The 15,906-nt window shown below is 34.2% G+C and overlaps 1 protein-coding gene across 1 annotated transcript in view; it reads left to right on the top strand.

Annotated features, from left to right (window-relative positions):
• Positions 1-15,906, top strand: part of SLCO4C1 (solute carrier organic anion transporter family member 4C1) — a 76,179-nt gene that overhangs the window by 39,568 nt on the left and 20,705 nt on the right. The window contains exons 3-8 of the mRNA XM_025437890.3: positions 3,936-4,118; positions 8,565-8,661; positions 10,989-11,110; positions 12,437-12,555; positions 14,597-14,741; positions 15,144-15,339. Coding sequence (XP_025293675.3) covers positions 3,936-4,118; positions 8,565-8,661; positions 10,989-11,110; positions 12,437-12,555; positions 14,597-14,741; positions 15,144-15,339 — 862 coding nt within the window. The remainder of the gene's footprint in view (positions 1-3,935; positions 4,119-8,564; positions 8,662-10,988; positions 11,111-12,436; positions 12,556-14,596; positions 14,742-15,143; positions 15,340-15,906) is intronic.

A 15,906-nucleotide genomic window follows, 5' to 3' on the forward strand; every position in this document is an offset into this window, starting at 1 on the left:
CATTCTGCTAGAGGCCCTTAGGTGGGGGTCCTGGTGCCTGCCCGAAGATCTAGCTGATGGGTACCACTGAGGCCATGCAAGTGCAACAGGAGATCAGTCCTTCCTTAAATTTTGCAATCCAAATTGTTTCTAGTGAGTTAAAAGGCAAGGACCCAAGGGAGAGAGTCCTTGGGAACTGAAGAAGAGACCATGCCTTGCTGTGAAGGTCACACCTTATTTTAGCTTGCGTTGAGGAACCTGCCGACTTTAACCCGTGGAAAACATTAGAACACTTTTACAAGGGGAAAACAATCAATTTTGCAATACCGATCTACAGAAGTCCCTGCGGAGGATGGTTTGTTTCCCATCTTGCGATCCTGGCAGGAGTCTTTTACCCCATACCTCTCGTTTTCAGCGTCAGGTGAAAATCGTTCCTGATTTTTCAGAGCACAATCCAGAGGCGTCTCTGCTGAGGATGGGTTGTTTCCCATCTTGGAATCCTGGTTGGAATCTCTTACCCTGAATCTGTTACAGAGAGGTGACCACTGAAGCCGTCCATACAAGTCAGCTCTTACCTAAACCAACGTGTCCCTTGTTTGCTGCCTACCCAAGGCGATAGAGTGGCCTAATGGCTTGGGATAAAGAGGGATCAGGCCAGCAGGAGTGACCACTTTTACCCACCTGCCACCTAATCCTCCTGCCTTCTCTGGATCTTCTGGGAAAAAAACCTGACCTAATCATAGAACTTAGCGAGGTAAATCATTTAAATGATGATATTCTTTTTATTTTATTTATTTTTTTGAGAGGGACAGGGATGACTATATATATATATATATATATATATATATATATATATATATATATATATAAAATAACAGGATCATATGGATTTAAAATATTTTCACTTGAAATTTTAAAATATTTTTATTTTTTAAATTTGTTTTTATTGAGGTTCGATTTGCCAGCATATAGTACAACACCCAGTGCTCATCCCATCAAGTACCCTCCTCAGTACCCGTCACCCAGTCATCCCATCTCCCCACCCACCTCCCCTCTGCAACCCTTTGTTCATTTCCCAGAGTTAGGAGTCTCTCATGGTTTGTCTCCCTCTCTAATTTTTCCCCACTCACTTTCCCTCCTTTCCCTTATAATCCCTTTCACTATTTCTTATATTCCCCATATAAGTGAAACCATATGATGATTGGTTATATTCCTTTTAGAAGGCTGAGGAAGCAAGCAAAACACTGAGAGTCTGTCAGTGGGACACGTGTGTTGCTTGTGAATGAGGCTTCCCTCGGGGTGTGACCCCCCCCCAGGGCCGGTCTCCATCCTTTTACCTGTCTCAGCGACTCCAAGGCCACCAGTGGTAACCGAAGGGCAGCTCCGTTTGCTGGATTGCCAGTCCTTATGTGTGCCGTTGGGATGAACATCAGGCTAGCAGGGAATCCTATAGATGACCTTACTCTTCAGACCTCTGTTGCATGAGCCCTCATCCATAGGTCATGTAGATTCCTTTGCATCTCTAGCCCCAGGGTGCCTCATCAGTCAGGCTGATCATTGGCCAATTTCAGTTTTCCTTGTCTCACCTTTGCTACATTTCTATTCCAATACCTGAGATCCCATTGGTAAGCATGGCCCCACAGTAAGCAAAGTCCTTGAGGTGGGGAAAAGCCGATTCAGAAAGCCAGAAAATGAAAAGTGGAACTGATTAGGGTTAGGCCAACATTCCCTTCCTTTGGGGAAGGAGGATTGACCAAACCTTTCTCCAGAAGCCTCTCACCTGAGTCTTAAGACTGCAGCCCTGCTGTTCACCTTTAAGCTGACCAACAGGTGTCGTCGGGTTTTGCTGTGTGTTACTAAAAGAGTTTGATGGGAGTGGTCCTGGGTTTGGGAAACAAAATGATACTGGAGAGCTTGGTTCTTGTCTCATGGAGTCGAAGAATGAATCTCATGGACAACAGAGAGCAAAGTGATAGAAGTTTATTAAGCAGAGATACAGAGAAAGGTCTCAGGTGTGAGAGGGGTCCCGACAGGGTGGCCATTGAGGGCTTTTATGGTCTGTCTTTTATAGGAAACTGTTCGGGGAACTTGGTAAATTTCTGTCAATATCAGGGTGGATATTTAGAACAAACATGGTGGACTGGTAACTCTCATAGTAACATACAAGATGTCCTTCTACATATCATGAACCCAAACAAGGTGCTCCCTTCTCTCTGAGTTAATATCTCCTCCATAATATTTCCCATATCTGGGATTTCTGTGATTACTTAGGAGCCACTAAAGGAGGATACTCCCTAACATTTTGGAGCTAGGGAGCCAGTTTATTTATTTATTTATTTTTTCTGTTTTTATTGTCTTATCTCTGTTTTCCTGGGATGGGTAGGAGCCTGACTCTGGGGCCTTTCCCTTATCTTTCCCTGTCTAGCCCTGCCCACCCCTAACTCATTCCTACATCAGTATGACCATGCTTGTGTAAAAAAAGTAAATGGATATAAAACATGTAAATGCGTGACATGTCTGAAAAAAAATAAAAGGAAGTGTTAACAGTGGTCATTACCCCCATCTGAGTTACATGGAGAACATGTAGAGAAGACAAGAAGGAGGAAAGTTGAGTTTTATATTTCTCTTGTTCTGTGCTATTTAAAATTTACTCCATGGATTACTTCCCTTGGGAAACAATAAACATCAAAACCCCACAGAATATTCACATGGTCAAGATATTTCCTGGATTACTACAAAAAGATATTAATCTTTTATTAAAAAAAAAGAAATAAAAAAAGAAATGCATGTAAGTATGTTTAATTTTGCAACATATCAAATAATAAGAGATAATTCTTAATCTAATCTACTACCTCCAAAAAAGTGAATATTGAAGCTAAAAATTGCAATTCAAATGTCTGACATGGCTGGGTGTGTAAGACAAATAATACAGACTTAGCCCAGTTATAAATACAAATTATCTGCTAAAATATTCATCAACCTCTTTTAATATGAATATGTACAAAATTAGAGGGCATATTTTAAGTTTTTAAATAAAAAAATATGCATAAAATTTGCATCTAAAAATTGCATGACCAATGGACCAGTTAAGAGTCTTCAGGATTTGTGCTTTGAGGTCTTACTCGTCTCATCATTCAGGAAGTAATAAATCTTGATCTGATATTAAGGAAATGAAAATTGAATCAGCTAAAGCTATTGTTAAAATTCAGTTTCCTGGAAACTCTAGCTTCAAAGGGAAAGGTCTGTGAATATATATTTTACAAGCATCTTTATTCATTAATATTATCAGGTGAATTGAGGCAATATGGGTTTACTATAATATTTAGCCTTCGGGTGTGGTTTTTAAAAAGATTTTAATAAAAACCTAAAAATTACCATTTTTCTTTTGATGATATTCGGAAGAATATAGAGTCAAAGGTTGCTTCAAAAATAAACTTAATAAAATAATTTGACTTCAAAAAATAACTAGACAGAACTTCAAGTATGATGGCTTTGTAGTGAATATTAAGAAATTACTGTTTTAACCAAAATATCCTATAACCTAAGTAAACTTTTCACATGTGTTCAAGGTATTGGTTGATAAATTTGGTATGGTAGTCATGCTATATTTATGACTTGGAAAGAAAAATAAAGGCTACTTTTTGGATTTTTTCCCCTCAATCTGAAAACTCCTTCCCTAGCAAATCGTGTTTGTGTTAGTTTATCCTCAAAACTTGTTAATTTTGATTGTTAAAGTAATGTTTCTCAATTTTGTTCTCCATTGTCTAAATTTTAACATGGTAATATTTCTAAAATTTTCTTTAGTAATGTCTATGTTTTAAGAATAGTTTAATCAAAGAGAAATGATTGAAGGAAATATAAGGTTCTGTTAGGCAAGTATAATTCATAAAAATAGATATTTCAATTGTTACCTAAATTTCTGTAAATTCACAATTTACTTTTTTTCCCCCCCAAAGATACTTGCATAACAACAAGGGATAGAAGCAGTTGTACCTCTTCAAATTCTTCGCTTTCTAACTACTTGTATGTCTTCATCTTGGGTCAACTGTTGCTGGGAACTGGGGGAACTCCTCTCTATACTCTGGGAACAGCTTTTATTGATGATTCTGTGCCCACACACAAGTCTTCGCTCTACATAGGTAAGTTTTCTCTTTCCTAACGTATCAATGTTTCAGGATCATTTCATTTTATTGCTTTTTAATTTATACGTAAAAGCATAGCATAATGCATGCTTATTGAAAAGTTAGTTGTAATTTCCTAGGTATTTCCATTAGATTCCCAGTAAATATTCGGTCTAGCAATATTCTTCATTGTGTTTCATTATTTACTGACACATGTCCTTCAGTTGAATGTGGTTATGAGTTTGGTTGACACCCTGCTCTGTTTCCTGTTCTGGGCATGCTAGCCTTCTTGGCAGTGCCATCCAAGCAGTAGGCTGTCCAGATTACTTGAATTCTAGGCTAATTTACACAGGGTGGGGAGATCGAGCTGTGCCACTCCGCCTGATTTACCACATCCTACATGGACCTGACTAGAGTCAACAAAATAAACCACCCAGAAATTCTGTGGAGTTTTTCATTTCAGATGAATTCTTTTTATATATGGCTCAATTCTTGTGGTGGGGAGGGAATCTAATGTTTGGTAACCTAAGTTTCTAGTTTCTCTTAAATTCCTTCTCTAATACTCTTGCGAGGTAGAGCTCACTAGGTTATGCATGGCCTTCCGTTAAATCAATGTGTTTCACATTTCATTTTATCAGTTTTCATTTTAATAGTTTATTATTCTAATGTAGAGGACTGTCTTAGTTCCTCCAGTCTTCTCTAACAGAATATTGTAGACCGCTTGGCTTATAAACAACAGACATTTATTTCTCACAGCTCTGGAGACTGAGAAGTCCAAGATCAGGGTATCTACCCACAGATCATTGTCTGGTGAGGCCCACTTACTACTTCATAATCATTCATCTTTTTTCCTGTGTCCTCATATGACAGATGGGAAGAGAGGACTTTCTGGGGCATCTTCTTATAAGGACACTAATCTCATTTAATGAAGTCTCCACTCTCATGATGTCATCAGTTCCAAAGGTCCCACCTCCTACCATCAATTAGGGATTAGGTTTCAACAATGGAATTTTGGGAGGACACAAGCATTCAGTCTGTAGTAAGGATTATTGCCATAGTCTCTGGAAGTCAAATATGTTCAATGTAGCCCTAATAGAGACCACTAGATCTACCTAGACTCTTCTGTAATGTGAAAACCACTACACTTCTACTTGTTTTCTCTACTCGTTTTGCCTTAGTCTCTCTGCAAGGTCTGATTCCCTCTCCCTGTAAGTTACAGCTAATCTGTACAATTTTTCTTGTATTTACTAATTTAAGAGTGCTTTTTTTTTCCAATTCTAAAATTGTCTAATTGTCTAAAACATAGTAGCACAAAAATAGGAAGTTTCTCAAAAATTATTTAAACACAGTTGGTGGGGTAGAGGCCCATAGGACCATCCCAGATTCCATAAATCTGTAGGAGGACTGACTTAGATATTATCTTGGTCATAGCTATGATTTATTATAGCAAAATGATACCAAGCAAAATCAGCCAGGGGATAAGGTGCATTAGGCAAAGTACAGCCAAAAACTGGGTGCAAGCTTCCAAGATTTAGCTCCTCCTAGTGGAGCCATACAGCTAGCAATTGATCCTGCCAGCAATGAGTTTGGAATATTTTCTACAAGTTCATTAGAGATTCAGTGACCAAGGATTTCACTGGAGGTTGATCATATAGGGACCCTGTGCCTTGCATATATCAAAGTTCTAGATTCTTAAAAGGAATACAAGGGGTCAGCAAAAGCACATTGTACAGTGTAGGCACCCTAACCTTATTAGTTATGGAATGGTGGCCTCCCTCTGGGCAGTTCAATAAATCCCAAATGCCAGCTAAGGGCCAACCTTGCCAACAGGTCTTTCTGAAGTTAGCAGTCACAGGCCTGTGTTAACTCTTTCCCATCCTGTAGGAAGTCATCAAATGGTAGTTTTTGAGAGTAAAGGGCAAAAAAAGTAACAAAACTGGGAAACTTATCTTAATTTTATTTTTCTGTTAAGGAAGATACAAACAGAGTATCTTATATACGTTTATTTTTTTCACTTTCAGATAACTACTGTTTTTCACCAGATATTTAGGTTTTATTGCACAAAATCCTTCCTTTTTATATATTTTTATTTCCCTCACTTTCAAAATGTTTCCTCCATTCTTTCTTTCTTTTAAAACAGTGTCTATTACTGGTGGCATACATTCTTCTATGAGATACACTGTATTCATAACAATGCAAAAATGGGCAAAATGAAAAAGGTCAAAATTTGCTACCTTTTAGAATAAATTTTAAAAAGTGGTTAATGCAACATCTCTATCCTCACAAATGTTTCCAGGCAGTCACTCTTTATTCCTCTACTTCTTTGATGCTTTCCTTGGGTTAACAATCTTTTTTCTTTCATTGAACTTTTTAATTCATTTAATGTCATTTTGTGTTTAAATCTTTCATCTTAACATGTGCTTCCTATGCTTTCTATTTACTCTATGTCCTTATTTCTTGCTCTTTTTTTTCTTTCTTTTGGCTAATTTAATATTATTTCATTTCTTCTCTCTATTAACTTCCTGGGTATATACTCTTTTACTTCTCATCTGCTAATGACCTTATACGTAAACATGATTTTATGAAATTCTAATGTTAATCAGTACTTTTACCACATACTTGATCATCACAAATGTTCTAGGATCCTTTAACTAAAAATGTTCTTTTTAACCCCTTTCCCTGATGAATATTTTCACTAGGCATATGACTAGCTGGCCAGTGATTTTTTTTTTTCAGTACTTTAAAAATACTTTTCCTTTGTCTTTTCACTTCCACTGTTTCTTATATGTTTGCCATTTTAAGATTTTTCTCTTTGCATTTGATTTTCATCAGTTTAGTTTGTATCACGTGTATAGGTGCAAAATTCCTTTTATTTAACCTTTTGTGGATTTTATATGACTTCATAAATATATTTTTTGACATTTTTATTGACTTTAGGATATTTCCTATGATTATTTATTCAAATATAACATCTTCCTATTATCTCCTCTCTTAGGACTCCCATTGCATGTATGCTAAGCCTTTTTTTGAAAAATGTATTCTTCATATATTACTCTTTTCTGTATTTTTTTATCCTTTGTTTTTATTTTTTTGTGCTTCTCGGTAAATATATACTGACTTAATTGATTTTCCAGTTTGGTAATCCTCAATTTAGTCCTGAGTAATCTGCTATGTATCTTTCATGTTAACTTTGACAAAGGTGTTTTATTTGACAGTATTTCTCCAAACCCTCCTTTTTGTTTTTTCATAAATTCCCTATCTCTGATGTATTTGGGGAACCCTGGAATCTGAGATTCCCTTTATCTAACTTCACAGATGGAGTTTATTTGAAGCAAAGCTGTACGTACTCTGTGGGCAAGTCTAACTTCTAACTCACTGTTACTTTTAGAGTATGGCCTCCTGGTACCAACATAAAATGTAAGGTGGGCAAAGTCTATAAGGTATAACTTCCAAGTTAGAGACCCTGGGCTGTAACTTTGGTTTCCCTACTTTCCTGGAGACTAGCAAGGATTGCTAACCTTCCCAGTGTATTTTGTAGAATCAGCAAATACACTCAGGAAAAATACCAGTCCCAGTTCTTTAGATCTTTCTCCTCAGAATTTTGACTCCGTGGTCCTTCAAAAGTTCTTATGTTTTCAGATCATTTTGCATGAGCTCTACATTGGAGACTTAGTCAAGGACATAAATCATTTCTGCCGTTGACATATGCTTAGCTTTGGATATGATATTCATTCTTTTGTGTATGTGAATGAAAATCTTAGTAGTTAATAAAAAATTCAGAAGGTGGTAATATATGAAGATACTAACATATGCATAATTTTTTGCAAAAATTTGAATGTTACAACGCATGGCAAAATTTTAAATATCTGAGAGAAATAAGGTCAATTTAATTCTGCTGCAAGTGGAAATGGAAGATTCACTAAGTATGGGACTTTAAATTAATGGCTTACTTTTATGAAACAGGCTAATCATCACATCCAGGTTTTAAAATCAGCTGCTGTAGTGCAAAATACATATTGCATTTGGAATGTGTACAGAGTAGAAAAGACTTCTCATTTCACATTATTTTCTTACATAACAATTGTAAAAAGTAATTATTATCATCATCCCTGAAGGGTAATAGCAGATGTACTACTTCTGTTGCTATTTAACATATGTAACTTTCCATGAATATGTAATTGTTGGATTTATTGCAATTATTATTATAGTCTAACAACTTTTACATTGAATTACATATATATTTACATTTAAAATATATTTTATAGTTATATTTGTTTTTAAAAATATTTTTAAGCTCCTTACTTAACAAATGGTACCAAATTGTATTTTTTATTGAAAATATGTGTAATTTTGTTGTAATTCTAATCATTTCAATTTTTCTACAGTAAAATATTTCTTCACTACTGTAAGACATTCATAACGAAGTTGTACAGTTGACCATTTTCAATGTCTTTGTTCTTCTAGGAATTGGCTATTCTATGTCAATATTAGGCCCTGCTATTGGCTATGTGTTGGGAGGACAGCTGCTAACCTTGTATATTGATGTGGATATGGGAAAAAGGCAAGGCAATATCTTTTTCTTTTATTTAAATTTATTTTATTTTAATAATGTTAATATCATAGAACATTTTCAAAGTATTTCTTCAGATAGAATGAGGGTTTTTCAGGAAACAAAACTGAACACACACAATTTTTACATAATGTTTCAGCTGCACTACTTCATGAATTAATGCCATACCACCCCCTAGTATAATGCATTTATTCATAAATAAGAATGATTAAAAGTCACCTGTGAAATTTTTCAAAATACACATCTAGGATCCCATGCATTTTTCAGAAAGAAGAATTTAATTAAAATTAGTTGTGCTAAACCGCTGCGCCACCCAGGGATCCCAGGGTGGTGCAGCGGTTTAGCGCCTGCCTTTGGCCCAGGGCGCGATCCTGGAGACCCGGGATCGAATCCCATATCGGGCTCCTGGTGCATGGAGCCTGCTTCTCCCTCTGCCTCTGTCTCTGCGCCTCTCTCTCTCTGTGTGACTATCATAAATAAATAAAAATTAAAAAAAAAAATAAATAAAATTAGTTGTGCTTTTAGTAGATTAACTGGGTATGGCTAGTCTGAAAAGTCTCAAGAGTCTATGATTCTCAGATTAAGTTCTGTAGTAGTTCTGATATGGTCATAGGAATCACAGGTGTATGGTTTTAACTGTAGCCATAGAGGATAATAATAGGTAATGTTTACTTATCCCATGCTATTTTCTAGATAACATAGGTTTTGTATGTTACGTAATTTACATACCCCTTAACTTAATCCTTTTAATAATCCAATAAGGTAATTGATACACAGAGGTTAGTAAGTCGCCTAAGACATGAATTCAAGCAGGTCTTTTTGACTACAAAATCCTCCTTTTAACCACTAAGTTACCTTCTCTTTTTCCTGAATATAGAGAAGTTAGTAACTTTTGGTGAAACCATATTTTTTCATTTTACCACTAGGAATTAAAACTGTACACTCCTATGTGATTGGGCATAATGAATAAGAAAATGTGGTTATACTTTATTTTTTAAAAATATTTTATTTATTTGAGAGAGAGAGCCTAGGAATGAGGGGGACAGAGGGAAAGGGAGAAGCAGACTCCCCATGGAGCAGGGAGCCCCCTGTGGAGCTCCGTCTCGAGACTATGGGACCATGACCTGAGCCAAAGTCAGACGCTTAACCTACTGAGCCACCCAGGCACCCTGAAAATGTGTTTATAGATATGTGATTTGTTCTTTGAGCTGTTAGTCCCAGTTTACTATTTTAGATAGTATATAAAAGATGTATGAAGGAAGTCCTTGAAACAGAGAGCTGGGTTTTTAAGAAAAGTTTTTAATTTCAGTGGAGAATTACATGAGTTTTAGGGTTGGTGTGTTTGGGGAGAAACCGGTTGATATACAAATATGGGAATCATTGTACAACACTGTTAATAAATTATTTTAAGAAGAACTTTATAGTCAGAGAAAGACAAATACTATATGATTTCATGTGTATGTGGAATCTAAAAAAGCATGTGAACAACAACAAAAAACAAGCTCATTGATACAGAGAATAAATTTGTGGTTACCGTAGGTAGGGGAATGGGTGAAATGAGTAATGGGAGTCAAAAGTTACGAATTTCTAATTTTAAAATAATTAAGTCATGGGGTATAATATACAACATGGAAACTATAGTTAGTAATATCGGACTGCATTTTTGAAAGTTGTTTAGAGTAAATCTTACAAATTCTCAAAACAAGAAAAACAGTTCTATAAATACAGTGACAGGTAATGTGTTGGTCATTTTGTAATATATAGAAATACATAACGTGATATATAGAAATAATGCATCATTGTATTACATACCTGAGACTAATATAATATTGTATGTCAGTTATACTTTAATAAATACATTAATTAAATAAAGAAATTTTACGCTTAAATGAATGCCTTAATTGAAGCACAGTGTACGGACTTTTAACACAGATCAGTGATTTGCTATAAGATGTATTCAGTATAGTAGAGAAGAAAAACTTAGCCAAAGTTAGGTAAAGAATGTTCAGAAATTCTATGTATGCTTCCAGATATTTAGCATACTTATATTTACTATTAAATATTTTATATTTCTATGTCACATTGCCATTTGAAATGCTTTGTAAGCCATTATAGCTCTCATTTATGCCTGCTGTCTGTTGTCTGATTCATTGCAATGACTCAGTTTAAATGTCGGATATTATAATACTATTCCCCTATATATATGCTGAATTGCAAAGTATATACTTATCATAACTGCATTTTAATGAACAAGGTAGAGTTAACTTTTATATTTTGTTTTTCTTTTTTTTTATATATTTTGTTTTTCTATCACATAGCATAGGTATCTCTGAAGATGATCCACGATGGCTGGGGGCATGGTGGATCGGATTTCTTCTGTGTTGGATCTTTGCTTGGTCTTTGATAATACCTTTTTTATGTTTTCCAAAACATTTACCAGGTAAACATATCTTCTTTAAAACCAATTGTTAGGCCAAGGGTTGCTTATAATTTGTAAGATACCTAGAAAATTCATTGTTTTATAGAATTTCATTTGTCTGCCTATGCAAACTTTTGGATATTTTTGTCTTTAGGAAATACTGGGTAGCTATCGAAATACTCATGGTTTTCCTTTATTTCCAATTAATAAAAGCAATAAAACTATATGTATTCACTTTCTTATTATATTTATATACTTAATAATATATATTAATAACATAGTAATAACATATATAATACTATAATAATATGTAATATGAGTAATAATATATCATTATAAATATACTTAATAATAAATTTGTTTCCTGTGTGTTTTCTGGAATCTTGCTTTATGTATATGCAAGATACGAGATCTTTCAAACTATTAGTTTGCGTTCAGTTCCTCACTCACCAATAGTCAATCTGCCTTAAATCATTGATATTTGTTGATGAGAGTACCAGTACCTTTTTTTTCATTTGTCATCAAAGTAATACTGTAGTATACTCATTATCACCATATTTCAATATTAGTTTCCTAAAAAGAAAAGGTTAATAGAAAAGAATATCCATTCCTTTCTTTGTAAAATTTTGCTTCTATATAATCATATAGTTCAAATACATGATCTGTTGAAATATTTTTCTCTAGGCAGAAGGTTAAATAGTTCTTTCTGTTGTCATATGCAGAAGGATAGATGATTAATTTTTCGGAATGGGCAAAAGAAAAGTTAGCAGAGTAGAAGTAGGTGAATTCATTGATTTTTTTTTTTCTACCCTAGACCATCCAACTTATAATTCCATATATTGGCTTTTTTCTCAGATTTATTCAGGGTGCCATTATTAAAAATCAAAGGGATATGGTAATACATGGTAAATGTTTCATCTGCAAAGTATATTAAAGAGAGTAAAGGGAAAAAGCCTCAAACATACTTTGTTTCATATATAATGGATGAAAAAAAGAGATCCATTCTAGAGGAAGAAGAGAATTTAAGAGATATTTTTAAATAAAGGGAATGAATATGTCATTGGAACAAAAATGTCTCATCTTAATATTTAGACTTGCTGGAACCTCCTTAGCCAATAGGAATAATACTAGCTCTCAGGACAGACAAATTACATACATAGATATTTGTGCAATTTTGTTGACAGAGAAACTGGCTTCTTACGTTACAGAATTTGTATATTTGTAGAAATACGTGTCAGTTAAAAAGTAAGCATTTAAAAAATGAGAATGAAAAAAATTTAAAAGATAATGAAAAAATAAAAAGTGAAAAATGAAGTGATAGAACAAGTACATTTACTTTTTTTTTAGGTACAGCAAAACTTCATAGTGAAAGAACTTGCCAGACTCATAAGGAAAAGAGTAGTTCCTTAAAAGACACAGAGGAGAATTTTGGAACAAGTTTGAAAGATTTTCCAACTGCTCTAAAGGTAAAATAACACTGTGTATGCATAGACACACGCACACCCTCCACATTTAAATAGGTAGATATATATATGTATTACATAAACACGAGTAAATATATACATATTCACAGACAAATATTTCACAATTCATTTTCATTTGCCTATTTACTATGGTTCTAGCTTTTATAAATAAATAACTCTTCAGATTTAATTTTATTATGCTTGGAGTAAATGAGAGCTATTCCAGGGTAAAATGGTTGAAAGAACATGAGTTATCTTCTTGGCAATATCAATATTCAGTGGTTCCTCCTTAGGACTGCAGCCAATCATTATTCTATGCCATTTCCCTAATGTAGTGGAATCAATTGGTTATCACTGAATTGTTAATACCTATTTGAGAATGTCAAACCGATATTTTTCCCTTGTGAAAGAAGTGGCAGTTAGTGGTTACTTGGTTTGAATTTGAGGTTAAAGAAACAATGGTATGGTCTATTCTGTCGTACTCCTAAGAATGACATTCTTCCCATATAGCATCATAAAAATTTTGTACATACAGGAGTCTCTAATTTCACCTTTTCAAGATTTGAAAATTATTTACCTTTCAATTATTTTCATTTTCCTCCTCAAATGAAAGCCTGAAATGTTCTTATTTCCATTTATCCTACTTTTCAACTCTCTGTTTTCTCCCAGGTAGGCACAATCTTGTGTTTTGCTGAGATTGTTCATGATTTTTAATTCCAACTTCTGTTTTCTTTTATAAATTCTTGTGTGTATTACTATCAAGGGTTAACTCACCACTGCTTTTTAAAATTCCTGCTTCAAGGTTTCATGCTTCATGGTCTTGATTCCGATTCAGAACCCTCTGGGTAGAGTATTATATTGCTAGTTTTCCTCAGACAAGATGCCATCTAAGTATCCTTGAATACTGAATGATACTTCTGACTGGATGGACACTTTTGGATCACATTCTTTTAGTCCCAGAAATCTGTGGGTGTTACCTTGCTCTTTTCTGGTTAATTGTATTGTAGTTAAGAAGTTCCATGTTAGTGTGATTCTTTTTCATCTCCATCTGCAAATTTATACATTTTTTTTCATTTATTTGCAATTTCAGTCAATTTGTTAGGTTATGCCTCTATGTATGTGTTTTTTCATTAATCCTTGTCAGGTGATTTTTTTCATTAATCCTTTCTAGGAATCCATTATTTTTTTAATCTGATGATTTAAATACTTTCTGCTATTATCCTTTTTAAAAAGTATTGAATGTTTTCATTTGGGTACTTTTTCTCCTTTTGTCACTATTGTTATTCTTATGTTAGATCATCTGAATCTGATTTAAAACTCTCTTATCTTGCCCTTTTGTGACTCATCTATGTGGGTCTGTGCATGTGTGTATTTTGTTTGATTTAATGAAATTTCTTTTGCACTTAATATTCCAGCACTATAATTTGATTTTCACTTTATGGTTAGATTAAATTGACCTAATTAATCTCTATTCTCTCCCCCAATAGATTAAAAAAGATTCTGAGAATCTTTTCTCAAAGACCAAGCAATGTGGACCTCTCTTTAAAATTATTACTACCTAAGGTTCTTAACTATTGAGTCCTTTACCCATGGAACACTACAGATTTGATACTTAGAGACCATTCTCATCTGTACTTGTAATTGAGTTCTTCGCTTACTAGACATGGAGATTCAGAGCACACTAAAACAAATCAGGCAAGGGATAGATTTAATGTATGGAGATTTATAATCGACTGGGAAAGGGAAACTTTCCAAGCTGGCTTTTACCTTCTTTACCCAGTCGCTGCATATGATAAGGCACAGTCACCCTCTTGATGAATCACCTATCAATTCTCTGGGTGCTGCATGTATAAATGTTCTCGTTGTAGTATATATAAAGCTATTAGTATTCTGTACTTATGCTTTGGTACTGGAGAAAATGCTGAAATTTATAATTATATTGTATTTATTAAAAATTTGCCATTTCATCATGCTGCTGATTCTAATGCTACATTTTGTAATATAAGCATAGTTATTCATTTGGTGAACTATATTTTTTCTTTAGAATTTGATGGGGAATACTGTCTTTATGTGTTTAGTTCTTTCAACTTCTTCAGAAGCCTTAATTACTACTGGGTTTGCTACATTTTTACCTAAATTTATAGAAAATCAGTTTGGATTGTCTTCCAGCTTTGCAGCCACCCTTGCAGGTAAACCATTTTCTTCTTTGTTCGAATTTAATCTAATAATTTTACTTTACCACATTAAATGCTTATCAGAATAGTGTATCATTTTTGATAGCCCTCTTTTTAAAATTTACTATATTAGTTTGATACAAGTTTCTAATTTTCTGACATTTGACAGTCTGTTTTATGAATGAGAAATACAGAAGCTGTAGAGCTAAAGAGCATATTTGTCAATCTTAATATTCAAAACATTAATTTTATTAACCTCTTGATATAACCATTATATCATTTATTCAGGTGTTTCTAAATGGCTAAATAATATTCATATGTTAATACTGTGCTTGTTTTTGATGTTTTCCAATTCTCATATGAGTAATTGAGTACGCATGTATGTTTTCTCACTCTCTGTGTCTTCTTTCTCATCAGGGGCTGTTTTAATTCCTGGAGCTGCTCTTGGTCAGATTTTAGGTGGTGTCCTTGTTTCAAAACTCAAAATGACATGTAAAAACACAATGAAGTTTGCTTTGCTTACATCTTTAGTTGCATTTGCTCTGAGTTTTGTATTTGTTTATGCCAACTGTGAAAATGAGCCATTTGCTGGTGTGTCTGAATCATATAATGGGTAAATATATTTCAGTGCTTTTGATATTAATGTAAGGGTAATAAACTATGTGTATATTTCAGAGTACACGCTTTCTTGAGTAAATTAATGAAAGATTGGCTTTTTTTTTTTTTAAATTGGAAGGCTTTCTCCTATGTAAGGATATATAGGTTGTTTTTTTTATTTTAGTTAGTTTGCTTGTTTATTTATTTTTAAAGATTTTATTTATCTATGAGAGACACACAGAGAGAGGTGGAAACATAGGCAGAGGGAGAAGCAGGCTTCCCACAGGGAATCTGACGTAGGACTCAATCCCAGGACCCGGGATCACACCCTTAGCCGAAGACAGAGGCTCAACCAATGAGCCACCCAGGTGTCCCTTGTTTTGTAGTTTAAATAACTGACATCTTATTAAATGTTGGATATTTATTCAGAGAGTAATTAAGGGACATCTGTTCTATCCTGGATACCGTGTTGAGGGATACAAAGATTAGTATAACGGAATCTTTGTGCTGAAGGGATTCACATCCTAGGGGGGAATTTCTTATCTGATGTTGCTATTGAAAGTCTTGAAAAATAGAGGTGATT

The sequence above is a fragment of the Canis lupus genome, chromosome 3, assembly GCF_003254725.2.
Source record: "Canis lupus dingo isolate Sandy chromosome 3, ASM325472v2, whole genome shotgun sequence".
Taxonomy (NCBI): Eukaryota; Metazoa; Chordata; class Mammalia; order Carnivora; family Canidae; genus Canis; species Canis lupus.